The sequence below is a fragment of the Daphnia magna genome, linkage group LG1 (genome assembly GCF_020631705.1).
Source record: "Daphnia magna isolate NIES linkage group LG1, ASM2063170v1.1, whole genome shotgun sequence".
In the NCBI taxonomy this organism is placed as follows: domain Eukaryota; kingdom Metazoa; phylum Arthropoda; class Branchiopoda; order Diplostraca; family Daphniidae; genus Daphnia; species Daphnia magna.
This window is the reverse complement of record NC_059182.1, coordinates 12,779,123-12,805,050: the sequence shown is the minus strand read 5'-3', so window position 1 is coordinate 12,805,050 and position 25,928 is coordinate 12,779,123. Positions and strand designations below refer to the sequence as shown.

Here is a 25,928-nt window from a genome sequence, read left to right as displayed (position 1 = left end):
AGTAAAAGCCAGAAATGCTATATTATTCAAATATTTGTTAGTCTTGGTATTATTTTTTTTAAAGGAATTTTCCTTTTTTAACTGAAATTCTAAATATGATTGCATGCAAGCTTACGTTATTGCCACCAGGGGTCACTATCTAATTCATTCCCTTCCCCTTGCTATCATAGCGGTCGAGTTAAAGATGTCCGTCGAAAGTATTTGAAACTAGCCAGTCCAGAATCTGTTTGTGTGACTTAGACTTCAGAACTTCTGGCTGTTTAGCTGAATTGGAATTTACAGTTAATTTTCGTACCCGTTCCGCCAACATCATTAGTTGTTTACGATTGTCTCAATTTCGAAAAACAACAGGAAACCCGCATCGTTATCTGAAGAAGGCTTTGAGTACAGGAGCCAGACAAGACGGTGCCTCAAGTGCGCACGGGGACTTAACGTTTCTTTTTGCTGGTTTATGTGTTTTGGGGTGACCGTTTAGTCCCCCAAAAGGAAAATGAATTCCGAAACGGAAACTCCAGATTCGACTTCTCCTACAATAGATGCGCCGATTGCACCAGCGACCGAGAACACACCGTTCTCTGGTGAAACCACCGTGATCGTTAATCTTACGGAAACAGCTACGGCACCACCGAGCAGCAGCATTACGAGCACGGTGGAGGAAGAATCGGATTTGGCTGAAACGGCGGCGAATGTATCGAATATTAGCAGCAAATATCCCAAATTAAATGCAAGTTATTTATATTTTAATACAAGTAATATATTTTTATAAAATAACTTTTGTCGTCGTCTGCAATCAGCAGCTCCGTGTGAACGAATTCGGGATTTACGAATTGGTTCCCGGGGAGGAATCGACGGCAGAGAAACCGACGGCAGAGAAACCGAATGAAACCATTCAGATAACCGAAGTTGTATCTGCAGAGAAAGAATTATCCCCAGAAGCAATAGTGGCACCTCCGTCAACAGACGCTGATTCCATTCCTCAACCGACAAAGCCAGGTTCGTCTTTTATTTGCCGTTTTTCACCGTTCATTTCGCTGACGTGCCATTTGTTTCATGGGTGACAGTAGCAGAAATGGTTCCTGTAAGTTTAAGCCACAACAATGGCAATGGTAGTAGCAGTAGCAACAACAACGGAGATCGAGAGCGGTGGAAACAAAGGTTTCCATCGAATACCAAAGAAAAAGTTGACATCGTCTGCTGCAAACAATGTGACGGTATATTGTAACAACAAGTTGATATGTTATTTATCTAGATGCCAAGTTTGAGAATATTCTAATTTATCTTTTATTTATTTTTTTGAAGGTTATGGGATTGCAGACGAATTTGTTGATCAATACTTCTGTTCCGAAAAGTGCCGGAAACTTAGCGTTGCCCAACCGACAAAATCGAAAAGTCGAGAAGGCGGTGCAGCTGCTGGTAAAGTGGCAGTTAAACGCAAGTCCACCTCGTCTAACTCGTCTTCTCAGGCAGGTGACGCGGCTAACAACGCCATTGTCGAATCTTCGCTTGAACCTTGTAACGAGCAAACGAACAAAGATGGTGACCTGAAGGCTAGTTGGAAATTATTTCATATTCTCTTTTAACTTGCTGTTAATCTAGATTTTTAACTAAAATTTTTAGCCAGCTAAATCATCGTCGGCTTGGTCATGGTCAAAGTATTTAGAAAGAAGACGAGCACAAGCCGCTCCTGAACGACTATTTTCAGACCCATTTCCTTATGGCAAACATGGCTTTCGATCAGGAATGAAGTTGGAGGGCATCGATCCCGAGCATCAATCTCTTTTCTGCGTTATGACTGTTGCAGAAATTCAAGGTATTTCGTTATTGCTCATTTCTGATTCAATTTCGTTATTTAAAAATATATAAATGTAAAGGATACCGACTGCGGTTGCACTTTGATGGCTATTCCGACTCGCACGATTTCTGGCTAAATGCTGATTCTGAAAATCTATTCCATTGTGGATGGTGTGAGAAAAATGGCCAAAAATTGCGACCGCCGAAGCATTATGAATTACCAACTGCGCAGTCCACATCATCGCCCCTTCCACCTCACCATCAAACAAGTGCCCAGCCCTCCACACATGCACGTACCTTTAGCTGGCCTCAGTACTTGAAGTTTACCAGTAGTGTAGCAGCCCCACGTCACCTGTTTATCTCTGCTCAGAATGAGGTATGAGAAAAGTTTATATATTATCACACGCTATACGGGTACGTAATTATTCAATTTCTTGTCTAATTTTTAGTCCCCAGTGCCCAGTGCTTTTCGTGTAAAAATGAAATTAGAAGCAGTAGATCGACGCCATTCGTCGCACACACTTTGTGTTGCTACTGTTGCAAATGTGATTGGTTCGCGCTTCCTGGTCCATTTTGACGGATGGGATAGTATCTATGATTACTGGGCTGATCCCACGTGTCCTTATGTTCATCCGGTCGGATGGGCACAGGAACACAACACGACACTCACACCGCCTTGTGGTAAACTTTTTTTCTTTTCTGTTAGTCATGAACGTTGTGAACGATGCGAACCCTCATTCTTTTTGCTTTTGGCATTGAAAGATTATGACGCTGAAGCTGGTGACTTTGTTTGGGATCACTACCTTGCCAAGACAGGGTCGACGGCGGTTCCTCCACGGGCTTTCAAACCTCGTTCACCCGTCGGATTCAAAACAGGCATGAAACTTGAATGCGTCGATCCACGCAACCCGCAACTTATTCGCGTCGCCACCGTGGCAGCTGTAAAGGTACGCAATAATTTCTGTTATTACAGAAAAAGGCTCCTTGTCTCATCAAACCTTTATAGGGATATCGGCTAAAAATCCATTTTGACGGCTGGTCTTCTGACTATGATTTTTGGACTGATGACGATTGGCCGGACCTGCATCCACCAGGATGGTGCTTGAAAACAGGTCATCCCCTGCAACCCCCCTTTGTGACGTACAGCGGTTCCTCGACGACAGAAGGCGAGTGTTCGACCCCAGGCTGTACGGGTGCTGGGCACGTGGAGGGTGCACGATATGCCACGCACACTACAGTGGATCATTGTCCATATTCTAGTAGCAATTTACACCGTGAAAATCCAGCATTTCCCGATCGTCTAACAGGTGAAGAAATCGATCCAGTTGTACAGCGACCTTCCTCACCTGAAGTTGTAGCAAGTATAGCAGAGGAAGACCATGTCAAAGAGGAACCTAGTATAGGCAACAAAACCAAAGCAACCATAATTAAAATTGAACTGGAAACTGGAGAGCGTAGTGGTATTGCCCCAACTGTGGAAAGTTCGTCACCACCTCCACAGTCTTCGTCTACCACAAGCGTTAAGAAAATGGAAGAACAGCGAAAATCGAAAGTTTCGGAAATTATCGATCTACCAGTCAAGAGCGAATCCGAGGCCGAGCTCAATAATCGACTGATTCAAGTCGATATTAGGGCCGAAAGTCCGTCTTTGGAGCAGCAATACGACTCACTGGAGACTCTCACTCCACCTCCCAAGAAAATGTAACTAGAAATTAAAATACTAGAAAAAAATATTGGTGTAGAAAATATAAACAGGCCTCTCACTTGCTCATATTTTAGAAGGCTTTCCTACTTTACCGGCAAAACGGCAGCTAGTGACAACGTAAGGCGGAAATCTGCTGTTCTTGAAGATCGCGAGAAAACCAATGGTGATGTGCCTCACGATCAGAGCCTTCCGGCCACAGAACGCAGACGGAAAGATGAGCCAAGCCGGAATTCTTTAGCTGGTCAAAATGACCAATTTGACACCTCTATGAGCTGTTCAGTGCAAGCGCAAAAATCAATGCAACCAGGCTATTCGATGATGGATTTCCCTACCAATTCCAATCTGACAACGCCAATGTGTTGGTCCAAGCATGCTGCACTTCTCGGTGATCTTGTCGGAGTCGACACATCTAATCAAGTGGCCCTGTGGTCCTGCGATCAGGTTCTGGAATTTTTATCCAAATTCGGCATTAGTAAGCCGTTGCTAGAAAAATTCAAACAAGAGGTCTGATACAGAAAGCACCTATCGTTTGCATTCCTGTTGATCTGATTTTTTAAAATTTTTGACAGGAAATTGATGGCGAAGCGCTCCTGTATTTATCTCAAAGCGACCTAACGGACTTGCTTAGCGTCAAATTAGGACCTGCCATTAAGATTCGGAATGCTCTGCTGCTAATGAAGGAAAAAGCCAAATCTGCAATGCCATCGACAAACGAAGCACACTCTTAGATACATTAGAATTTAATTGTATGGTTGTCCTATCCAGTTATTTTTTCTATGCATTGTACCGTGAACGAACCGAGATAACCTCTGGCTCGAATGATTCTCAATCTCGACTGCGCACGACTTGATTTTCTATGTATTACTAAAAAATTTTCCCCGTTCTTTCTTTCTTTCCAAGATTCTTTTTTAAGTTCAATAAAGACATTGATTCATGTCTTGTTTTAGTTTTTGCAAGAAGTTATGTGCTTTTTTTATGAAAAAGTTTAATTTGTATAAAAGCTTGATTTAATGGTTTTGTTTACCAACAATCCAACATGCACCAAACTTGTAAGAGATCTTATTTGTATTAGTATTTTGCATAATTGAGATTTAACCTTAAGTGATACGTAAAGCGATTACCAACACTTCACATCTGTTCAAAAAAAGGGAGGAGAACAGGAGAACTGACATGAGTGACCCTCTAAGATACCCTCTGGCAACGTAAGAAACCTGATGGCTTTAACAGGCAAGAGGACAAAAGACGAGAAAAAACGGGGGGAGGTGCTCTGGCGGATGAAAGAGCAACTGCTTAAGAAGCTTTTTGTCTGAAGTACAAGCACTGTGGTGTGGCTTTCCAGTGTTCGTGGTGGAGTGCCCAGAGACATTTGACGGGAATTTGCGTAGCAGTGGGCATGTTGAACAGACAATTCGATCGAATAAAGCGATCGAACTCTGTTTCTTAGACATAAGTTTGCAGAACTGTGGAGTTTTTTATGACAAAATGAGGAAAGTGTAGTGGTTATTTGTTGCTGAGAAACTTCTCTTAAGAAGAGGTCAGTCATCTTGGTTGGCCCCTTCGAAAAGAAAAAAAGTGCGTCTGTGGCCCGAGGCGGTTGAAAAGTCGTCTTTCCCTAGAAGGAACCTGCTGGCCAGCCAAAACCAGCATTTGACTAACAAATCAAGTTACTTGTAGCTCCGTCCGAAATCTCATGAGAAAATGTCTTCGAACAAAAGTGTTTGCATCTTTGCCTCTTTGCTGGCTTTGTTACTAACTGTTATGTCTGTTAGTTCTACTATTTCTGATCGAGACAGTTTACCTCATCATGGCAGGTGTGAAGCCATCACAATTCCCCTATGCAAAGATATTCTATACAATGAGACTATCTTCCCAAACCTGCTTAACCACCAAAAACAAGAAGATGCTGGGCTTGAAGTACATCAGTTTTATCCACTGGTGAAGGTCAAGTGCAGCCCTGACTTGCAAATCTTCCTGTGCTCAGTCTACGCTCCTGTGTGCACAGTTCTGGACAAACCTATTCCTCCTTGCCGCTCTCTTTGCCTATCAGCTCGGAGTGGTTGTGAGGGTCTTATGAACAAGTTTGGATTTCAGTGGCCAGAGAGCTTAGAATGCAGTAGGTATCCAGAAGGTGGTGCAGCAGGAGAGCTCTGTGTAGGAGAGAACAATACTAGTTCAGGAACTAGCCATGGTGGGAATGAGGGCTACAGGCCTCCTTATAAAGTTTCAGGTAATTATTGTTATTTTTGTGTTTACAATGCGATTGTTTGAACAATCTTTATGTTGTAGGTGGGCTTGGTGGTGTTCCCAATTACCCAAGAAATCCCCTAAATGAATTGGGTAACTATCCTGGTGTATATCCAGGTGGGCCTGTTGTGGGTGGTAGTCCCACAGGTTACGGTTCAGGTTCCAGTTGGTATGGTGGACCAAGTGGCATCCGATCCGGTTTCACATCAGTCAACAGTAACTACTCACGTGACCATGGGTTCATTTGTCCTGCCCAATTCCGAGTGCCAAAAGGACTTGATTATGTCGTTCGCGTCGGCGGAAAAATCTATCCTGATTGTGGTGCCCCCTGTAAGGGTATGTTTTTCAATGAAAGTGAAGTCCGTTTCTCCCGAGTTTGGATCGTTATTTGGGGTGCTATTTGCATGGCATCTTGCCTCTTCACGGTAATGACAACTATTTATAAAACTTCTGTCTACAGTTCGATAACTCCGTGATATATCTTTCAATATCAGGTGCTGACATTCTTGCTGGATGTACGCCGATTTCGCTACCCCGAACGACCCGTCGTCTTCCTTTCTGTGTGCTATTTTATGGTGGCATTGGCCTACGTCATAGGATACGCCATGGGGGATTCTGTATCGTGTAATGCGCCATTTGATCCACCGCCAGATTTCTCGGTCGATAAATCTGACATGGTCGAGACCATTACTCAGGTATATAAAGTCGTATGAAAAATAATAGTTGGAGTTCTCTCAATCTCAAATTTTGCCTACATTTGTTAAAAATAGGGAACGAAACGGGAGTCATGTACAATCCTCTTCATGTTGCTTTACTATTTTGAAATGGCTGCCAACCTCTGGTGGGTCGTTTTGACGCTAACCTGGTTCCTCGCAGCTGGTCTCAAGTGGGGTCATGAACCCATCGAAGCAAAGTCACATTATTTCCATCTTGTGACGTGGGCTCTCCCAGCTGCTCTGACCATCGCCATTTTAGCCATGGGCAAAGTTGAAGGTGTGTGCGTTGCTTACAAATTGTCTCATTGGTCTTTTTATTTATAATTTCTCGTGCTGTTCCACTGGTATCATACCCTTAGGCGACGTACTGAGCGGCGTTTGTTCGGTTGGCGTTTGGGATATGTCTGCCTTACGGCTCTTTGTATTGGCGCCTCTATTCATTTTTCTTATCGTCGGCACCATTTTCTTACTGGGCGGCTTCATCTCCCTTTTTAGGGTGAGACTGACACTAGTATTTTACCATTAGTTCTTGGATAAAGTTATTATTCTCTCTGTGAATATGTGCAGGTGAGAACCTTGATGAAGAGTGGAGGCACCAAGACGGATAAACTCGAAAAGTTCATGCTGCGTATTGGCATCTATTCATTTTTATACACAGTTCCGGCCATCATTGTTATTGCATGCCTTCTACATGAACAGGTATGTAAAATGTTTGTGTTTTGGCATAATTTTTTCCTCCTTAGCTCGGCTAATACAACTTGACTTTTTCAGGCTTTTTTCGATTCTTGGATGTTGCGATGGCAAGAAGACAAATGTCGTGACCCGCAGTGGATTAAATTTGTTTTTGCGTGCCCGTCGCAAAGTTTGGCTTATGCCAAAGGCGCTGGCGGTTACCCCACGGCTCCAACTTACCCTAAACCGGAATTTGCTGTTTTCATGATCAAGTACGTTGATTGACTTCCAGGAAGTCATTTTACCGGTCTTTTCTATAACATAACTCGTTATGGTCTTTCTCCTAGGTATCTGATGATGCTGATTGTCGGAATCAGCTCGGGCTTTTGGGTTTTGTCCTCCAAAACCTTGGCTACGTGGACCAACTTCTACCGTCGTCTTTTCTGGTTAAAGCCGGAACCCACAGGAGTTTATGTCTAAAAAAATACGCTGAATTTCTTGTAATTACTCCTCCGACAAAAACACTCACGTCTGGAGGTTGCAATCACCCTGCCTAATTGTTCTGTCTAGTGCGTCTCATCTCGTGCTCAGTTTTCCCGACCCCTCTCGTCTTGGCGTCTTTAACAAACAAAATGTAAATAGCCAGCTATGAAAGGCAATCGGCAATTTTAATTTTTAGTGACGTCTTTTCTCTTCAACACGATGAAGAACAAAAACATGCCTTTTTATTTGCGTCCCTTAAGGTGGCTCTTTTTTGCGATCTTTTACTCAATTGCATGACGGTACCATTTCTCCATGAACACACAAGAGCCATCCAGTTGTTTACTCCTTTTACACCCATTAACAAGTGGAAAACGTTCTTATTTGGTTGACTTTTATATTGGTAAACGAGCAGCTCGCATGTTTCTTTTAGCGCTGCATACGATCTTTGTCAAACGTTGTTGTGCCCAATTGTCTTCGCTCGGAGCGTTCGTATCGTTATGTAACCGTTAGTGCATACTCTTTTGATGGCAATCGATAAAAGAATTATGCCGAATCACCTGTTTGTTCCGTGCACATTACGTTAATAACATTTTTTCATTGGTAGGATAAACCTTATAACAATCAGAATACACTGCAATCCGTTTTCACAACAAAATCATTTAATAACATATATTCCTAGTTCCTACCCTTTTCTTTGTTTTTCCTTGAATCATTTCCGTATACAGTCATTTGGAACAATTCCGAAGGAGATAAAATCGTAGATTCTAAAAAAAAGATAAGAAACCCGTTCCACTAGCTAAGCCAGTTGTCACGTGGAATCTGGTGGAATCATTCGTTTGCATGCCTCATACACGGAACACCTGGAAACAGGAATGCATGAGAAAGAAAAAAGGAAAGTCATGTGATTGAGACCTTCGTCCTTGAACCATCTTACGGTCATGAGAATGATCACTTCATTTACTGAACTACAGTTTAACGAAAAATCTCAATTTTCATAGTTTTCAGGGACATGTTACAACTCAGATTTTGAATGTTATTTATGTCCACATAATCACTGTAGTACTGCTCCTGCAAACATTGCTTCGAATTTTAAAACCTTAAACAATCTTAAAAATAAATATCCGATTCGTTTTTTTCCAGAATTGATTATTTGCTTATGCCTGAGGATTGGTGGAATTAATCAAGAAGCGTTGGCGTTTTGACAATCGAAGTTTTTTAGAATGAGTACAGGGTACAGCGTATGCGTATTGCCAGAGTCAGAGCAGAGTAATAGAATACATATTACTATATATACTTGTATTCTATTACTCTGGTCAGAGTCATAGAACCCTGGTTGGTTCACGCTGAGAGGAATCCCTATACCGCGTTTCGTTGGTCTAAATGTCTAAAATTTCGATGGTTTTTGGGCGGGCACAGTGGTGGAAACTAGAATCAGAGTCATCTATCGAGAGAAACTGAGTTATTCAACGGCAATTGTCAGTGTTTCTATTCGAGCTTCAATTTTTCTGGTATCGTCTGCTCTGTTCGTTTCCTTTATCATTGTTGTGATTAGCTGTTTAAGTTTTCAAAAGTGTTTCCTGATTGGTGCACTTATCACACACCCGCTGGAGGCTCTGACTGCTATTTCCGAAATTAGACACAACGACAGACGATTCCCCCCATGTCGTGTATTGTCGTGAACCAGCTATGCCTACCGCCAGCTAACGCGTATTCTCTGTTCTAGTGGTATTTGCTGTTTATCATCACCTCTCCAGTTACACCCAATAAATATCAAAATATGGCGGTTGTACTGGACGATTTCAATTTTGAAACCGTTGTAATAGCTCAAGATCTTTTAAATGCAGGTGAAGAATGCACCCAAAGAGGTCTAAATTTTACGGCGAAATGGTATTAATTATTTGCATCTAGTAACTGTATTTTTCATTTAAGCTTGTCTATTTGTTATCTTTTACTTTGTTTGTATCTTTGATTACAGGCTTGCTGAGATGGATTTTGCTGTAACACAAAAACTAGACCCAGATGTAGCTGATAGCCTCGAATACCAACAGCCTAAGAGGAAAGGCAGGGCAAGATATGTTTTGGCTAAAAAGTATTTAGATGTTAAGGAATACAGCAGGTTTGGAAATTAAATGGTGATTAACTATTGACAACTGTAAGCTAAAACAAAAGTTGTATAAATTTTTAGATGTGCCCATTACACCCGAGGTTCCAAAGATCAAGTCAGCATGTTTTTGCACTATTATTCAAGATACATGGCTGGAGAGAAAATCATTGTTGAGGATGAAAGTGACAAATCCAGTAAGATTAGGCCATTTAGACAAAAAAAAAATCCCTTTAATTGAATATTTCTCACATTTCCAGGTGAAACTAAGATAGCTCACTTGAAACTATTACACCAAGATCTGGGGAGGTTAAGAAACACTGCACAATGGGATGGTTATCTTTGCTATTTACATGGCTTAGTTCTAAGAAAAATGGATATTCCACATGCCCTAGAAGTTCTTCAAGATGCTGTTAATTTAACTCCACTTAATTGGGCTGCTTGGCTTGAACTAGCTAACTTGATAAAAAACAGTGAAATGGTAAAAATGACTAAGTGTGTGATTGTGTAGATTTATGTTTTATTCAAATCTAGCATTCTGCTTTTTGCATGTGTGCCGTAGCTAAGTCAGCTGAAATTACCTGACTGCTGGATGAAATATCTTTTCATGGGGCACATTTTGGGTGAACTTCATTTAGACGAAGCAGCACTTAGTTTATATGAAAAACTTCATCAAGGAGTGTTTGAACACAGTCTATACGTCAAAAGCCAAATTGCGAAAATTTACTACAGTTTAAGAGGTTTCATGCACAAAGTAACATAAGATGGCTAGAACAATTAATCCTTTGTGTTTGGTCCCTAATAGATGGAATCCAAGCAGCAACAAAATTCAGCGAAATTCGCGAAGAAGATCCGTACTGCCTTGACGCTATGGATGTCTATTCAAATGTCCTTTACGTTCAAATCAATCAACCTGAACTGGCACAACTGGCTCATCAGGCCTTTGCAGTAGACAAGTATCGGGTAGAGACTTGTTGCATCGTTGGTGAGAGTCCAAATGTGAACGTAAAAATTATGTATATTTTATTCGAGGACACCTTACATTTGCAGGAAATTATTATGGGTTGCGGGGTCAACATGAGAAAGCAGTCCTGTACCTTCAGCGTGCTTTGAAACTAAACCCCCACTACTCTTATGGTATCACAATTGTTTATGTAAATTTTCTAAAAGTAAAATTTATTATAATGCAGCATGGACAATTATGGGCCATGAAAACATTGAGATGAAGAACTCAAACGCTGCTATTGCGTGCTACAGAAAGGCTACAGGTAGAAATTCTTTTGACAGATTTTAACTTAGGGATTACTGATGACGTTTATTTATTAATCGTTTGTTAATTATCTGTATTAGAAATGAACATGCGCGATTTCCGTGCCTGGTACGGACTTGGGCAAGCCTATGAAATCTTAAAGATGCCTTTGTACAGCCTATATTACTATCGCATGGCACAATCACTGAAACCGGATGATTCGCGTATGCTGGTGGCCCTTGGTGACGCCTACGACAAGCTAGAAAGACTACACGACGCGAAAAAATGCTATTGGAAAGCTCACTGTGTAGGTGATTTGGAATGCATTGCTCTTCTACGACTCGCAAAGTAATCAAAATTTTTAGAATTGTTACAAGATTTTGTCTATTCGCTGGTCTAACTGAATTTTTAGGACTTATGACAAGCTGAAAGAAACAGACCATGCCGCAGCAGCTTATTGTGATTACCTGCGTGACAGCGAGAAACAGGGATCTGGAGAAGGAGATGAGCATCATGGCCAGGCGTACCTCTATTTAGCAAGCTACTAGTAATTTTTTTCCCTCGTTTCTCATTTGTAGTCTCTTAGTGCCAAAAAACGAATTTTTTTTATTTTCGTAGTCTGTCTAAAGGTCCACAGTTCCTTGACCTGGCCCGCGAATACGCCCAAAAATGCGTGGAATATCCCACGGTACACAAATATCTTATCTGTTTATCAATAAATGCAGTATTAAATTGTTTTTGTTTCTTTTCCCCTGTTTAGACGCTTGCAGATGGGAAAGCCTTGTTACGCGAAGTTGCACAGCGATGTCAAGAAGAAAATTCACGTGTAAATTTTACCTATGTCAAATTTTAACGGATAAAAATTAATTATTGTAAATTTCAATGGCTCAGGATCAAAATTCGATATTCCATAGCCGACAACCGCTTCGCCGTGTTGGTGGAGAGGATTCACTCAACTTGGTATTTACGCCTTGATTTTGCTGTAAATGAAAAGAATGTTTTTTGGAATCTTAAAATACATATTAGTATTGAAAAATACGTAGGAGTAGCAACGGTTTAAAATTTTTCCACGGGTCCGGTCCACTCGTCCACGGCCACGAGGCACTGTTGGCAAGGAGTACTAGGTCTCGGCCCTGTGTCCAATGGGTAGATATTTGGGCCGTACGGGTAGGTACTCTAGTCTTAAGAATTGGATCCGGTTGGTAACGGTTCTTTCGTTTTTTGCCCACTACCTACCCGTGTTTCAAGTGGGCAATGAAAGTGAAACCGGGGCAATTTACCAGGTTCCAAACCCAGTTTGCACTGCTTTCTACCCCGTTTTCCCCGATGTTCACCCCAAAACTGATCTGATTTTTTACTATCTTAGTCATAAAGATAGATGGCGTTGGAAAACTATTTTTGGTAGATGTCATTCAAACCGCAATTTTTCAAGAGGAAGGTGGCTAGACCAGGTTTGCAGACAAGGTCACTGATGAGACGCCCAGGGTTCTTTTTGTTTTGGCTCCAATGAGCCGCAGTTCTACAGAATTTTGGCGGTGCTTCCGGTGTAGCACCATATTCTAGCCCTGTACCACACCGTATATGAAATCCCCACACTGAGCTTCTCCGTTCCTCCTTTTTTCAGGGAGGGCATGCGGTGTCCCCGATTTCACGGTGATGTGGGGCGTGGCTTATTTACAGGCGTTTTACGTGGAGTTCTATCTTGCAACGTCGCGTATCCTGATCGATAGTGGTTTAGTAGTTGATATTTTGCAATCAATGAATCGATTGTCTAGGACAGTCTGAAGTTTTTTCCGTGTGTGTCGTATGTCGTCGTGAAGTCTTATGTATGTGTTTTCGTAATTCGCAAGGATCTCGGGCGGAGATCCTTAGATTTTGATGACCAAGGCATGGATTATGGACATACCAGTTTAGCAGAGTCTCTGACGAATATCAGAAGTAATAGCAGCCCATTGATGAAACGAGCCGATAGTTCGTTGATTTCATTCAAGGGTCACGGCGCAACATGGCGGAATATTCGGCTGCTGAACATTTCAATAATCCCAGCAGGCAGAGAGTACCATTGGTAGAGTTCACACTGCCTTTGGAACCGATCGCAACACGTCAGGTGGGCGGCAATGTCATTCACAAAACTACCAGTGAGACTCTGAGGCTGACAGACCAGCTGCATCCCAATCAGGTGGGACCATCGTCTACTGTGGACATCAAGAAAACAAGTTCGTTCCAAATAACTAGTGTAAGAGTTTCATCCAGCATCAGTAATGATGGGGAGGATGATTCCTGTGGTGAGGTGGATGACACACAGACTGAACCATCTGAAGTGGGAAGCCACAACCAAATTGATGTGGAAGAGGATATAGAAACTGGTGGGGATAATGGCCCACCAGTGATGTATGTCAGTAATGTGCCAGTATCACTAGCTCAACAACAAGTCAATGAAGGAAGTGCCCTCAAACTAGAGGACAAGGATCATGGATTGCAGCGGCGGTTTAGGGTAGTGAAGATTGAAAGTGCTGAGCCCTTTAAGCGGGGAAGATGGCTCTGTATGGACTTCCTAGACCAGCCCTCTATCCAACCTATACTGTCTAAGGAAGAGCCTGGTTCTGCGACATCAAGCTCAGGCAGCTTGTCTGATCATATTTTGACAGATGATGGGCAACATCATGCACTATACTTGCAGCAGCCAAATCAAACCCTTCAGGTTCCTTTTGTTGTATACTTTTCATTTCAAGCAATGAATGGAAATAATTGTTTTCATTGTTCAATTTATAGAATATCAGCACTGGAGCAGTCTTGAATTCTGGCAACCAGCAGGCTAGCAATAGTATTCACGTAGTACCACATTCCTTGCCCGCCAGTGCGGCATCCATCAGTTACCCCCCGGCCCAACAGCTGCTGCAGCAGCAGCCTATGTATCAGACACAATCATCTGTTCCATTAGGCTACTCGGTAGCTTCTGTCACAACCATTCTGCAACCAAGCGCAGCGACAATAGCCACCACATCCAATGCCGCAAGTCTCGCCATCCCACTTGTCTCTTCACAATCCACTCCTTCGGTGTCTGCTGGTGCACCTTTGCCCGGCCTATCTTCCAATGTTGCGCAGCCATTTCTTCAGCAACCCGTCCCACCAGGTCATTTTTTAAATTATATACTATGAATACAACGGGACCACAGCAATAAAGGTTCCAAACATTTCAATATTTAGGCCTTCTACAGCAGCAGCAATCTATGGCTAGCCAATCTGCTTATACAGCTTCAGCGGTGGCTCCGCAACAACAACAACAATATGTAACTCCGGCGTCTGGCATCCAGCCCGGAATGACAGCGCAACATTTGCCGTCCCAACAGCCGACCCAACAGCCCGTTGTCGCGCAGATTCCAGTAATGGCCCAACAAAACTTGATTCCCGTGCAACCGAGCAGTAACAACAATATCGTAGCGACGTCGCCACACCCTTCAGCGGCGAACCTTATCCAGCCATCCAGTACTATTCCGACGCAAGCCAACCAAAATTCTATGCATCCGGTTGTGCTATTGCCTTCATCTACTTCACTGCAGCAGCAATCGCAGCCAACTCCGGTGGTACCTATTCATGGTCCTCCTCCCGGACTTATTCCTCAGCACCAGCATCCGCCCTTAGGGCTTCAACCGCAGCAGCAACCTGGGAATCAAGGCCAACCGACTTTCGCAGAAATAGTTGCCAACGCTCCGGTACAGTCCTTACCTAACACGCAACACCTTCAACAGCATGCCACGCAGCCGGCATCGTCCGTACAACCGATTCAGACTGTTGGTGTTCCTCCAACTTCCACTTTGCAACAATCTGAAGTGGTTATGCAACAGCAGTCTGTCCAGCAAATGCAATCGATGCAACAAACACATATACAGCAGTCTGGCTCGGTACTTATGCAGCCGCCACAGCAACAACCCGCATTAGTCCAACAAACAGCGACTCAACATGCCGTCTATGGCGGCAGCAGCAACAATCAAACCATCCCGGTAGCAGTTATGTCCGTTGCGACCAGCATCCAGCCACAAGTCCAACTTATTATGGCAGCGCCATCCACCTTGACAACAGCCATTGCGAGCAGCAATGCAGGTATGGAGACGGCAATGGCGGCTTTGCCACACGGTCCCGGAGTGCTCAACAAATCGCAGAGCGTGGCAGATGACGGCCACGCCGGTGGTTCAACCGACGATCATGCCAGGTGAGCATTTTGCTTGAAAATGTTATTATTATGGGTTAAAAACGTAGTGTTGTGGCGACCACTAGGTGGCATTAGATTAGATTAAAAACGGATGGTGACCGCTAGATGGCATAATATTAGATTAAAAACGCCGGCCATCCCGTCAGATGGTGCGACGTGCGCCTTTGTAACGATAAAATGGTCGAGAAAAATAGGGGCGTATGGTCATGTTGTTGACGAGAGTTTAGTAAGTGTGGTGTTCAAGCCACGTGATCGTTCGAAAGCAGGCAATGCCCTCACTTTGTCTCTATATGGCACATACACGTACGCCACCACCCAACTTGCGAGACACCACCTCTCTTTTTTTGTTGTTGTTGCTAGGACAGAGTATTTTTCCCGAGCGTTCTGCAGTCTCTGAAAGTAGGTCAACATCGGATTTTTGCGGTCGGCCATATTTGCGTACCTCCTTCTCTCCCTCCTTTTAATTTATCATCCATCTTAATGTCGGTACGTGCAACTTGTTACGGAGAATTGGGGAAGAAGGTGGTGGGTGGACAAGAAGGTTATTTTGTTGTCTTCTTTTTTTATTATTATTTTGCACGTCGCACCGCAAGATCTAGGGGAGAGAAAGGCGCCGGCTTGTCTGGCACGGCCGTATTTCATTGAAGGCCGCGGCAAACCCGTCACGCAGTAGCAGACTTTTTGGCACTACCGCTGTCCTCCGGCGCGCTGTCCTAAAACAATTGGAAATTTTGGAAATTGCATTGATTTCTTTCATTAGAACAATTTCTGTTTTGATGCAAGGCTTACATTGCAATTACACACCACTCCCTTATTTGATCGCGTTTCGTAGCGCGGATGAGGTCATTTCACCGTACCACCACGGGGTTGGCTGGCTCTTTCGTTTTGAAATTATTCTCAAGAAGCAGCTTCTAGTTTTGAGAACATCATGAAAGAGGTTTTTGCTGACATTAGCAACTGATTTGGAAGTTCGCCTTAAAGCCTCAAGATCATTTGTCGGTCAATGCGAAGAGAGATCGGCCATTTTTTTCAAGTCACGCAATCAAAGTATCGTTGAACCATCCTAAGTAAACTCACTCTGACGGAATAGGATGCCATTTTTAAAGGTGGGAGAGTGAGGTGTGCCCTGGTAACAGCGAACCACGCGTCTTTAAGAGGAAACTATAAATTCCCGATCGAAGATGCGGCAATTGTCCGTTTATTGCTGCATTTGCATTCGTCCTCGCATTTGGTGAAAACGACAAGCAAAGTTCACGTCATTTGCATCCAATCTCAAGCAAGGAGTTATCTTCCATTATCTTCCATTGCTGCGTACTTGCGCGTTTACATAAAAATGAAAATTGTTGGATTGAACAAGCTGCTTTGGTCTCCCGATAAAATGGGGTCCAATAGGGCACGGGCACACACACAGTTCATTATCATGTTTGTTGTTGTTGTCTGTTTCGCTCGACCCTTATTGCCAGGCGAGCTGTGTTTAGAAAGATCTTGGGTGAGAGTCGTGTGGGATGAACGCGTGAGCCACCCTTTAAAAAAAGATTGCGGTCCCAAATGCATTATCACAAACACGGCTCTCGGTGATGTCATCCAGTCCTGCCGGGCTCCCATTACAGGATGTTCAATTGATCTGCTGTCCAGGTTTCAATATTCGATCCAAAAAATGTTCCCGAAAAATTTATTTATCTTTTTGTTCTCGAATTTTTCACAGCGTTAATAATCTGAATTGTTTTGATCGTTGAGTGTCGACATTTTGTATGTGGGTAGTTTTTTATTTGTTCTGCTCGACGGATAGCGCTCAATTCGGTTGAAACTGGTTTGCAAGCGTTCGAGAAAAACAAGATCGCCGAGGAATTTCTCTTTTTTTCTTTTTGTCCTCTTCTTCTCATTGTGCGTATGTGTTTGTGTGTTTGTTTCCCTTTTGTCTTTCTTCCTTTCATGCCGTCGATAAATCCTTAAGGCGATTTCTTCCTTGCATCAGACGAAAGCATAAAGCTAATCTCCTTTTCACGGAGACTGCTTGGCGCCCTCATTTTCGCGTTGCGGTCGTGAGTCACGTGACGAAGCCAGCAGCAGCAGCAGCATGAAGTCGAAAAACCGAGCTGCGTCCCCTCCGTGTGTTTGCTTGTTTCAAGCGAATAACATCTATGCCAAAAAATCTATTTTGGGGAGCTTGCCGATAAATAACGGGAAGCCCATGGTGTGCGAATTTTTTTTTTTAGAAAGAGAGAGGATCTTGCCGTCTTTTGATGTTACTCAAAAACGTCAATTCCAATCAACGCGAGACAAATGCCGTTATCAATATATAACTGGGGGGATATCTAGGCCATTTTTGTAGATGGCCGCCTAGCAACACACACACGGACCAGCTGCATTTTGTTACCTTTGGAATTTTTGTTTTGTTTTGTTCACGAGTTTAAGTATTCGTTCGTTTGTTGTTTTATTTTGTTCCGATCTGGTTATCGCGTCTCTCTCTCTCTCTGCTCACTTGGTGTATCTCTTCAGTGGGATTCTTGTACTGTTCCCTTGCTCACTCTCTTCCTCTTAAACTTTCTCTCCGATTTCGTTTTCATTTCAAGCGAAAGAGAAAGGGCATTGCGGGGAAGAATAGTAGCGTGAGCCCGCGATCGTTTACGTTTTGATTGTTTTCTTCCCTTTGCCGAGTATAAAATGACGTCACCCGAGAGTGCCGTGAATCATAGCTAAAAGCTCCTTTGGCGCTGAAGGTTGTCAGATTATTTTATAATTTTTATGAATGCTACTTCTTTAGAATCGTAGTATGGCCATGATGAAGTGGGGCACTCTTGATTTTTATTTTTATTTCTAGATATAATTTTTATTTGCTTGAATGTTTAAGTTCCATTTCTGACATCACTCCGGTTGATTCGTTTCAAATCTAATCACCAAATTTGACACAAGGTCTGTCAATTCGCTATTTTTTTTTTTATCTCTTGGGGAAAACACAGGTCAGGAGATGTGAATTTATTTCACAATTCAATCACGTGATGAGAATAGTAATCAGCCTAAAACAAAACTTAAAACACAAATGCAGCCAAAGAAGAAGGATGCAATAGAAAAGCGTAGGAAAGTTATAGAGTACGGTTGTCCATCAGCATTGACGTCTTTTGTTTATTCTCCTTTTATAGCAACTTTGACAACATCTGTGTTCCGCAAAACAGGCCAACACCATGTAATGGGCAGGGCCGTTCACAGGTGACTGAACGCGCCCTCGCAAGAGAAAACGAAACGTGAGCCAAATGGTCATTTTTCAGTCTTATATGGTTGTTTTCGTTTGTTGTTGATGCTGTTTTTTTTGGGGGGTGGGGGCTACGTGCCGCTCCCAATTCGCATGTAAATTTTGCTTATGTTTTTATACGCAAGAGCCATGACTCTTTTTTTTTTCTGGCGAGAGTTCCGGCTGATTATCCAACAGCACGGTCATAGTGATCTCACTGCGCCGAGTTCTCTCTGCTTCGTGTCACAAAGCGGCCGGCGACTTTCAGAATTGACGTGATCATTCGACCGCGGCGTGATGAACCTGTTTTGTGAACGTGATTGCTTAAGCGCGTTTTCAATTGCTTGCGGCTATGTTTGTTTCTTTGATCAATGCGAAGACATTTTAAATTGCACAAATAGCCACAAAGCATGTGTTACTGTAAAAGAACAAGACAGGGCAACCCCTCCATATTTTTTTTTTTGTATCTCTTTCTTGGAGGGGGGGAAACAACTATACTAATTATCATTCGCCTTATATTTTCCCTGTAGGATGAGACATTGTATTTTAATTTAAAATTAAGAGCCCGAATAATTCATTTCCCTTTTCCGATTTTATTTTCTGGACCCTCCTTTTTTTTTTTTTTTGTTACTGCCCAGTCATTAGGTTGATGGTAATTAATTTAATATAACAATGCTCGAAGAGGGTTTTTCCCATATCTAAGGGCACTTTTTACGAAATAAAATAAATGTGGGGGGAACAAGAAGACGTAGAAAATAGTGGGAGGAGCTCACCTGTTGATGACTTCCACGGTGTAGTACAGTGGATAATGAGTTTAAGCCTACCGGGGATCCCGTGACCTCTATTCGAATCGAGAGGGTTCTCTAGTTTTCTTCGTTTTCAGTAAAGTCAGTTTCCAAGACAGCATTTTGAGAGAAACAAAAAAAAAACTAGACAAATTTTCAACATGATGAAATCACATTGCAGTCGGGTTTCTTTTTGCCTGTGTTAATTCAGCCTGGGAAAAAAAAAATCTGAAAAGAACATAAAACAAAGACATCTCGTTACAAGAGTCAGTCGATATATTTTTTCTTTATGTATTTTAATGTCTTGTCGAAATCTGGCCGCGCGCTGCCATTGGCGTGATTTGACGTCATGGCTCCGCCTATCCGCTGGCACCGTTAAAGAACGTACCACCTGAACCGTCGAGCGACTTGAAACAGTCAGTACGACGCCGACCGCAGTGTACGCTACTAGCCTTCGTCTTTTGTTCTCCCTTTCGTTTTTACGTCCCCCTCTGTCAACCGCAACCATTTTCTCCCCTCAAAGGGGAAAACAACAAAAGTTTGCAAACTTCGACAATGGTCGCAATAGCTTGCATCATATTTCCGTGGTCTATCCTATTTGTGTACGTCATTTTTCTCTACTTGGGCGTCTGACTGTCTCCCGTTGTTGAAAACCCTTGGAAAATTCACGCGTGAAAAAAAAAAGTAGAAGGACCTAAAAAAAAAAAAAGACAAATTGAGCTCCCAAGCGCCTCCTGGCGGAGTCGGGAGACTTGTGGAACTTGCGTGAGACATTTTCTCAGTTCCAAGCCCCCTCAGACGGATGTGTATGTGTTTTAGTGCTACGACGTCATTGTGACGGGATCTCTATTTTTTGTTTTTCTTTTAAAGCTATTTTTTAAACTTAGAAATAAAAACGAGTTACAATGATAAGCCATGAAGGCTTTCTATTTTTGTGATCAACGCCAAGTTAGCGACACCAGCGATCTCGTGTGATATTCAGCCAAAAACTCTAAAAACAGACAGTAAAAAGAAAAGAAAAGTGCAACAACCCATCAACCTCAAACGATGTCGATGACGACATTCTACACAGCAACGGCCAGTTCGGCGGCCGAACTGGCCGAAGCGCTTCTTCTGACCTCATCGGCCTGCGAGAGCACCTCCTCGTCGTCGTCTTCTTTGTCCGTCAGCACAAGCGTCGAAGATGAAGACATGATGATGCTCGATTTTGACGTGGACGATTCTCCTTTACCTTCGTGTCTGGTCAACTGCATGGCGTTCACAGATGACCAGGCCGGACGCTACCCTTTCGATAAGCGTCCGCTCGATCTCATACAAGGCGATTCGCAGGCCGTCACCTCGGCCGTCTTTTGTTTCGTCAAAAAGTTCGTCTGGTAAACATTTCTCTTGAATTTCCCGTTTTTTTTTTGTTTGTTTTTGTTTTTTTTTTTAAGTTAGTCAAATGAAGGTGGGCGGACATACAAGGCAGGGATGGGAATCTTTGTTGACATTAGCGAGGTCATTTTTCCCCGCTTGTTTATTTTGTTATCTTTGCAACTTGACGATTATAGGCTTAGTTGAATTTGAGATGTTCATGCAAGTTCATGTTCATGGTCTCTTGTCAGTTTAGCTGATAAAAAACAGATATTAGAAACCTTTGACTGTTCACCCTTAACATCTTATCCGCCCTAACTTTTTTTTTTATTATTTCTAAGGAAGAAAATGAATTTTTTTCCATTTCCATTTTGGGTTCTGCTTTTTCGGGCCCAGCTGACTCAGCTGGTCACGTGTTGATGAAGTCACAAGTAAGTCGTTGTCGGATCACGAACTCGGTCCTGATTTGAATGTCTCTAAATCCGTTCTCTTAAAAGTCTATAGACAAATGATATAATTGAAGAAATTTAGAATCATATCAATGTTGTTGTGTTTTTTTCTCCTAAGCGGTGAGGAAATACTGAAGAGAGAGCTCCTATCCCTCCCTAAAGGGTATTGAGAAATGTCAATACCGGTACAGCCTGGTTCTGTATTTATACGTACACATAGCGTGATCCTCGAGGCTGTTTTGTTTTGTTTTTTAATTTTTTATCACGCGTCTTGAATTTTGTTCACGAAAAAAACAAAAATCTAGTTCGAACCAGTTTTTGTTTTGTGTGGACCACTCTAGGTGGTTCATCGTCTACATTTCCCCAATAGATTCGAAGTAAAATGCATACCATCTGCAGGCCAATTTATCTTCCGGGAAAAAAAAAAGGGAAAAGAACCGTGAATGAATAACAAAACAAAAACTTGAATTTTGGGGAGGTGGTCTTTCCGTATGCGGAAATAGCTTTCGTTTGTAGCGTGAAGTTCTAGATTCTGCGCTTGTAGTCGAACAGAGTAGAAGGCAGGAAACAAAAATCGACGAATAAGCAAAAAAGAGGCTGTTGTTGTTAAAAGACGGTAGGTAATTGGCCTTGAGTTGGGCACGGCTCACGAACACCGAAATATTGTGCGATTTGGATGCTGTTGTCTCATTTAGGTCAAGGCGATCTGGATTTATCATGCCCAGTGCGCGCAGTCCAACATCCGGCGCTATTGGTGATTGTCATCCCATTCCACCGCCGGCAGTTGAACGAACAAGGCGAAACTATTCCTTTCTCTCGCTCTCTTTCTCTCACAAGCAGCAAAAGTCAAGAGTGTAGTAGTAGTCTAGTGCCAGTGCCAAGATCGAAAAGTGTGTATATTCTCGAATCGAAACAATCGACATGGCACCCAACAACACGAACGATACGGTGGCAGCCGTCCCATGGACGGAAATTCGTCAAGAGGACGGAGTTCGACTCTCCGCATCGGTTTTACTCCATTTGAAATTGACCCGTCTGGGACTTTGTTCTAATCGACCGTCTGCAGGCCATGGTACTATCGTCAAACGTAGCGGGTAACAACTTTATGACCTATCGAGAATCATCGATCGATACGAACGTTGAATAACTTTTTACAAGCTTCTCGACCTCGGCAAATGCCATGTTTGTCGCTGGGCTTTTCTTTTCTTTTTTTTTTTACAAGTTATGGAATTATTGGCGGTTGTCGTCTATCGCGTGTGCCTTACCAACCAGGAGGGGGGAACAAAAATCAATGTTCGCAAAATTAAAAAAATGTCGGTCTTTTTTTTTCTTTTCTATCTTGATTGGCACTACGCAGTTATAATTTTAAATTCCATTTTATGGACGATGGTCCGGTTGGTCGATGACGTCAATCCAAAAGGTTTATTGGCTAAATGCCTCCCCTAAGTTGTTTTACATTAATTTTTGAATCGTCTCGAATCCGGCATTGTTTTCTGGCACATCGCACCGTACTCCTGTCATCCATCACGAGCAGGAATCATCGTAACCTTGGTGGGGAAAAAATGAAAAAGTTTTGCATTGCGTCAAAAGTTTCGTTTCTTCACGATGCGTGCACGGTGTGGGCTTGCTATTATCTTTTCGGCTAACTTTCTGCCGTGACGGATCACGCAACGTTGTCGATTTTTTAATTTTCTTCTTTAATTCTCTTCTCCTTGTTTGCGGAATTCTAATTGCGTTTGATGATTTGGTTTTTTTTTACAGTGCCTCGGGAAGCAGTACGGTTGCCATTGACAACAAAATCGAACAGGCAATGGATCTCGTCAAGAGTCACCTGATGTTTGCCGTCCGGGAGGAGGTGGAAGTCCTTAAAGAGCGAATTGATGTCCTAATGGAGCGAATCGCCTTCCTGGAATCTGAGAATCAAATTCTGAAATCAGCTGCCACTCAGGTTTGCAATTGACTCAGCCACTTCCCCCGACTTTTCTTCATGGCTCCTTCATTAAATATTTACCGTTGTGTTTCTTTTTTTTTTTTTTTTTTGTTTTATCGATTGCTCAAAACAACAGGAGACCTTGGCGCAGATAGCCCAGTTGGAGGCCACGTTCCCCGTAAGCGGGAACGATAATATTGGCAGCGGGGGTTCGGTCTCGGTCGTTGGCGTTGCCTCCTCTGTCGGACCTATCGTCAACAACACCGTCACGTCGACGACAACCACTCCATCAACGACCACGTCTTGCACCTCTTCTCATCTTCCGAGTGGAACATCACCTGCTCCTTAGCATTAGGTTTGGTGTGTTCCCTCGGAAACGAATGTTGTGTTTTTTTTTTTTTTTTTTGCTCTTGCTTCTTCTCCCACACTTTCCCTAGACTGCAACCTCCACTGTTTAATATTATATATTTTTTTTCTTCTGTTGGTTTCCAATCGTTTTCCTTGTCATTTTTGTCACTTTTTGGGTCGACGATCACTCCCGAAGGATCGGGAATACTTGGGTGAAAGGGTAAAATAATAAGACAAAGCGAAAAAGAAAAAGAAAAAAAAAATGAAGACGAATTCATACTGACGGATGGGGTATCCGAAAGGTTTTGTCTTTTTGACACCAAAATCTGTATAAAAAAACAAAACAAACAAACAAACACACAAAAAAAAAAAGCAACAACGAGACGTGTATTCATTTTGTATAGAACAGAGCAGAGAGAGAAAGAGAGAAATAGCTTTTGTCTTTGCAAAAGTGTTAAGTTGGTGCGGGAGTGACGTGTCTCAGCTTATTTTGTCATGTTAAAGGCGCGTTAAAGGAGAAAACTAAAAAAAAAAAAAAGCTCACTTTCATAGGAAAACTAGTCCACCTATAATTTTCCCTCCCTCTTTATTCTATACCCTCCCAGTCCTCCATATTTTTTTTTTCTTTCATTTTTTTTTTTTTTATTGATTATCATTATTATTTACAAAATGTTTTATAAGTCTTTTCTTTCTTCTTGTGTGAACTCCGTGCATAAGAAGGACAGAAAAAGAGAGAGAGGAAGGTCGTGCGGGGTGCTATAATGATAATCTCTTCTATCCTCTTTTTTTTTCATTTCACTTTTTTTTGTGCATCTTTTTCACCTGTGATGATGATATGACAGCGAGAAAGCCAACGCGGAATGAAGTGGATCGATGTGTCGACCATTATGTTATGTATATACCACACGTATGTGACTACACACCACTTTAATCCTCGTCTCCACTACTACCACATATTAAATGAGGATTTTGAAAATATGTATCGCCTTGAACTGGGCGAATCATGTCCTGTGTTTGTTTATTTGTTTGTTTATTTTTTTTTTTATAATTTTTTTTTCTTTACTTCTTCTTCTGGTCTTGTTGTTCACCGGTCGACAGCCTTAATAACGAAGCCAGGGGAAAATAAAAGAATACAGACTTGTCAAAATTGATACATGAAAGAAGCGAGATATTTAAGTCATTCGTCCCACCACTCATTTAAAAATTTCCCTCCCAAGTAACATCCAATATTTCGATTCGTATGAGTTTCTTAGAGGCCTCGCCTGCCATTTACAAGTCATCCGTATCGGACACATACAGTTGGTTGATTATTGATTGTTTTGTTGTTGTTTTTTTTTGTTTTTTTTTTCTTCTTTCATACACATTAGACCTTGCCTTGCCAATGGACATCTGGGTCCCTTTTTTTTTCTCTGTGTTATTTCCTCATTGGCAAGTCTCGTAGCCATTTCCGGTTAATGATGAATGCCAACTGTCAACTGGTAAGGAAACATAAAAAAACTACGAGTTGAATGGGGAGGGAGAAGGGTGATAGGGGCGAGGAAAGAGATTGGGAAGTTGGACGGCTGCGTTCGTCATTGGCCATGTTGAAATTTTCATTCGTTCCTTTAACTCTTTCGCGCCCGCACACATACACTTGACTTCTTTCAATGGATTCTTGCCTGTACCCACTTGTCTCATTAGACAGTTTCACGCTATTTGATTCTATAATAATCAATTGGGCTCCTTTTTAATTTGTGCTCATGTTTTGTTCCTTCCCCCCGCATCTGTGTTTGGATTCTTTTGGATATATTCTACTTGTGTATACGGCCGCGTGTCGGGTGCCTTCCATGTGCAAAACATTACAAAAGGTTGAAAACAAAACAAAGTCTTTTTTTATCTCTGCATTTTTCTTTTTCCTCATTTCACCTTCATTTAATTACGTTTCAAATAACGTCCTCGTTATCATGTGCAAGAGCCGTAGAGTCTTGGATTGGCCCCAGTAAGTATATTTGAAACCACTCATGTCTTCATCCAATTCGTTCTTCTCCATCAGTTCGGATGTCGTAACACGCGCGACTCGCCGTCGCTCAAAACATCCACGGGACGCCATCACATCCGCTGAGCTGCAGAGTCAATTTTCTGTTCAATGAGAAGATGTTGCATTCAAACGGTTCGTCCCTGTTCCCTGAACGCACAGTCGATGTTACCGGAATCGAGAATCTATGAATAGATTAAGACAGGAAGGGAACTAACGAAAGGAGAAACCTTTCTTTTTTTTTTGCAAGAAAAAAAAATAAACATCCGAAGGATGTATGAACACTTACAATGACCGTCAAAGAAAAAAAATACGTAGTTTTCGTCATTGAATGCACATTCGTCGTGTGTGCGCGCTCTATTTCTTTTGTCAAGAACGATCATAAAATTAAGATATAAAGTAAAAACCAATAAGAATACGGAAACTAAAACAGAGGCTTGTATCACTTGGAAATAGTGCGTCAAAAAGATTGGGTCTATATGAGTAATCCGAATGAGATGGATAAAATGGCGTCCGGCGCACGTTCAAAGCGGATGTTTTCAACGCATCGTATTATTTGTTTATCTCATTGCAATGAAGTAAGAGAAGGGATGAAGCAAGATAGATTGAAAGGTTTCGCTTACGCCAGAAACCAGACCCACAATTTCCG

The 25,928-nt window shown here is 42.3% G+C and overlaps 4 protein-coding genes across 6 annotated transcripts; all 4 read left to right on the top strand.

Annotated features, from left to right (window-relative positions):
* The first annotated feature begins 158 nt into the window (after positions 1 to 158).
* On the top strand, positions 159 to 4,432 carry LOC116917616 (lethal(3)malignant brain tumor-like protein 3). Of its 3 annotated transcripts, none has more exons than XM_032923169.2 (11): positions 159 to 724; positions 798 to 993; positions 1,062 to 1,211; positions 1,300 to 1,547; positions 1,618 to 1,810; positions 1,872 to 2,167; positions 2,241 to 2,472; positions 2,554 to 2,738; positions 2,798 to 3,492; positions 3,571 to 4,000; positions 4,066 to 4,432. In XM_032923169.2, the coding sequence occupies exons 1-11, from the start codon at positions 491 to 493 to the stop codon at positions 4,222 to 4,224; spliced, it is 3,018 nt and encodes a 1,005-aa protein (XP_032779060.2). In that variant the 5' UTR covers positions 159 to 490; the 3' UTR covers positions 4,225 to 4,432. The 3 variants fall into 3 exon arrangements, with proteins under 3 accessions (XP_032779060.2, XP_032779065.2, XP_032779051.2); XM_032923174.2 differs by having other exon boundaries at positions 795 to 993; positions 1,065 to 1,211; XM_032923160.2 differs by having other exon boundaries at positions 795 to 993.
* Positions 4,433 to 4,809: 377 nt separating this feature from the next.
* On the top strand, positions 4,810 to 8,266 carry LOC116917635 (frizzled-1). The gene is made up of 8 exons (XM_032923186.2): positions 4,810 to 5,723; positions 5,783 to 6,165; positions 6,235 to 6,435; positions 6,511 to 6,733; positions 6,816 to 6,952; positions 7,024 to 7,155; positions 7,228 to 7,400; positions 7,476 to 8,266. Exons 1-8 carry the CDS (start codon positions 5,195 to 5,197, stop codon positions 7,606 to 7,608), a joined length of 1,911 nt encoding a protein of 636 aa, XP_032779077.1. The 5' UTR covers positions 4,810 to 5,194; the 3' UTR covers positions 7,609 to 8,266.
* A 981-nt stretch (positions 8,267 to 9,247) lies between these two features.
* LOC116917605 (TSC22 domain family protein 1) lies at positions 9,248 to 25,120 on the top strand. The gene is made up of 17 exons (XM_032923141.2): positions 9,248 to 9,498; positions 9,587 to 9,727; positions 9,797 to 9,909; positions 9,973 to 10,193; positions 10,275 to 10,452; positions 10,518 to 10,697; positions 10,763 to 10,849; positions 10,903 to 10,980; positions 11,063 to 11,309; positions 11,374 to 11,508; positions 11,580 to 11,649; positions 11,722 to 11,787; positions 13,069 to 13,662; positions 13,734 to 14,094; positions 14,169 to 15,171; positions 22,749 to 22,935; positions 23,054 to 25,120. Exons 1-17 carry the CDS (start codon positions 9,389 to 9,391, stop codon positions 23,264 to 23,266), a joined length of 3,984 nt encoding a protein of 1,327 aa, XP_032779032.2. The 5' UTR covers positions 9,248 to 9,388; the 3' UTR covers positions 23,267 to 25,120.
* Positions 19,152 to 20,562, top strand: LOC116917600. The gene has a single exon (XM_032923128.2). It carries the CDS (start codon positions 20,233 to 20,235, stop codon positions 20,560 to 20,562), a length of 330 nt encoding a protein of 109 aa, XP_032779019.1. The 5' UTR covers positions 19,152 to 20,232.
* Positions 25,121 to 25,928: the final 808 nt, after the last annotated feature.

What these genes read in the sequence shown, in the direction of transcription:
- LOC116917616 (XM_032923160.2), top strand. Translation starts at nt 491, where the DNA reads ATGAATTCCGAAACGGAAACTCCAGATTCGACTTCTCCTACAATAGAT. An exon ending in CCACCGTGGCAGCTGTAAAG is followed by an intron (nt 2,739 to 2,797) that starts GTACGCAATAAT and finishes AAACCTTTATAG; the next exon opens with GGATATCGGCTAAAAATCCA. An exon ending in TAGAAAAATTCAAACAAGAG is followed by an intron (nt 4,001 to 4,065) that starts GTCTGATACAGA and finishes AATTTTTGACAG; the next exon opens with GAAATTGATGGCGAAGCGCT.
- LOC116917635 (XM_032923186.2), top strand. Translation starts at nt 5,195, where the DNA reads ATGTCTTCGAACAAAAGTGTTTGCATCTTTGCCTCTTTGCTGGCTTTG. An exon ending in GCCTCCTTATAAAGTTTCAG is followed by an intron (nt 5,724 to 5,782) that starts GTAATTATTGTT and finishes TTTATGTTGTAG; the next exon opens with GTGGGCTTGGTGGTGTTCCC. An exon ending in GCTTCATCTCCCTTTTTAGG is followed by an intron (nt 6,953 to 7,023) that starts GTGAGACTGACA and finishes GAATATGTGCAG; the next exon opens with GTGAGAACCTTGATGAAGAG.
- LOC116917605 (XM_032923141.2), top strand. Translation starts at nt 9,389, where the DNA reads ATGGCGGTTGTACTGGACGATTTCAATTTTGAAACCGTTGTAATAGCT. An exon ending in GGATGAAAGTGACAAATCCA is followed by an intron (nt 9,910 to 9,972) that starts GTAAGATTAGGC and finishes TCACATTTCCAG; the next exon opens with GTGAAACTAAGATAGCTCAC. An exon ending in GTCAAGAAGAAAATTCACGT is followed by an intron (nt 11,788 to 13,068) that starts GTAAATTTTACC and finishes GCAACACGTCAG; the next exon opens with GTGGGCGGCAATGTCATTCA.
- LOC116917600 (XM_032923128.2), top strand. Translation starts at nt 20,233, where the DNA reads ATGTCGATGACGACATTCTACACAGCAACGGCCAGTTCGGCGGCCGAA.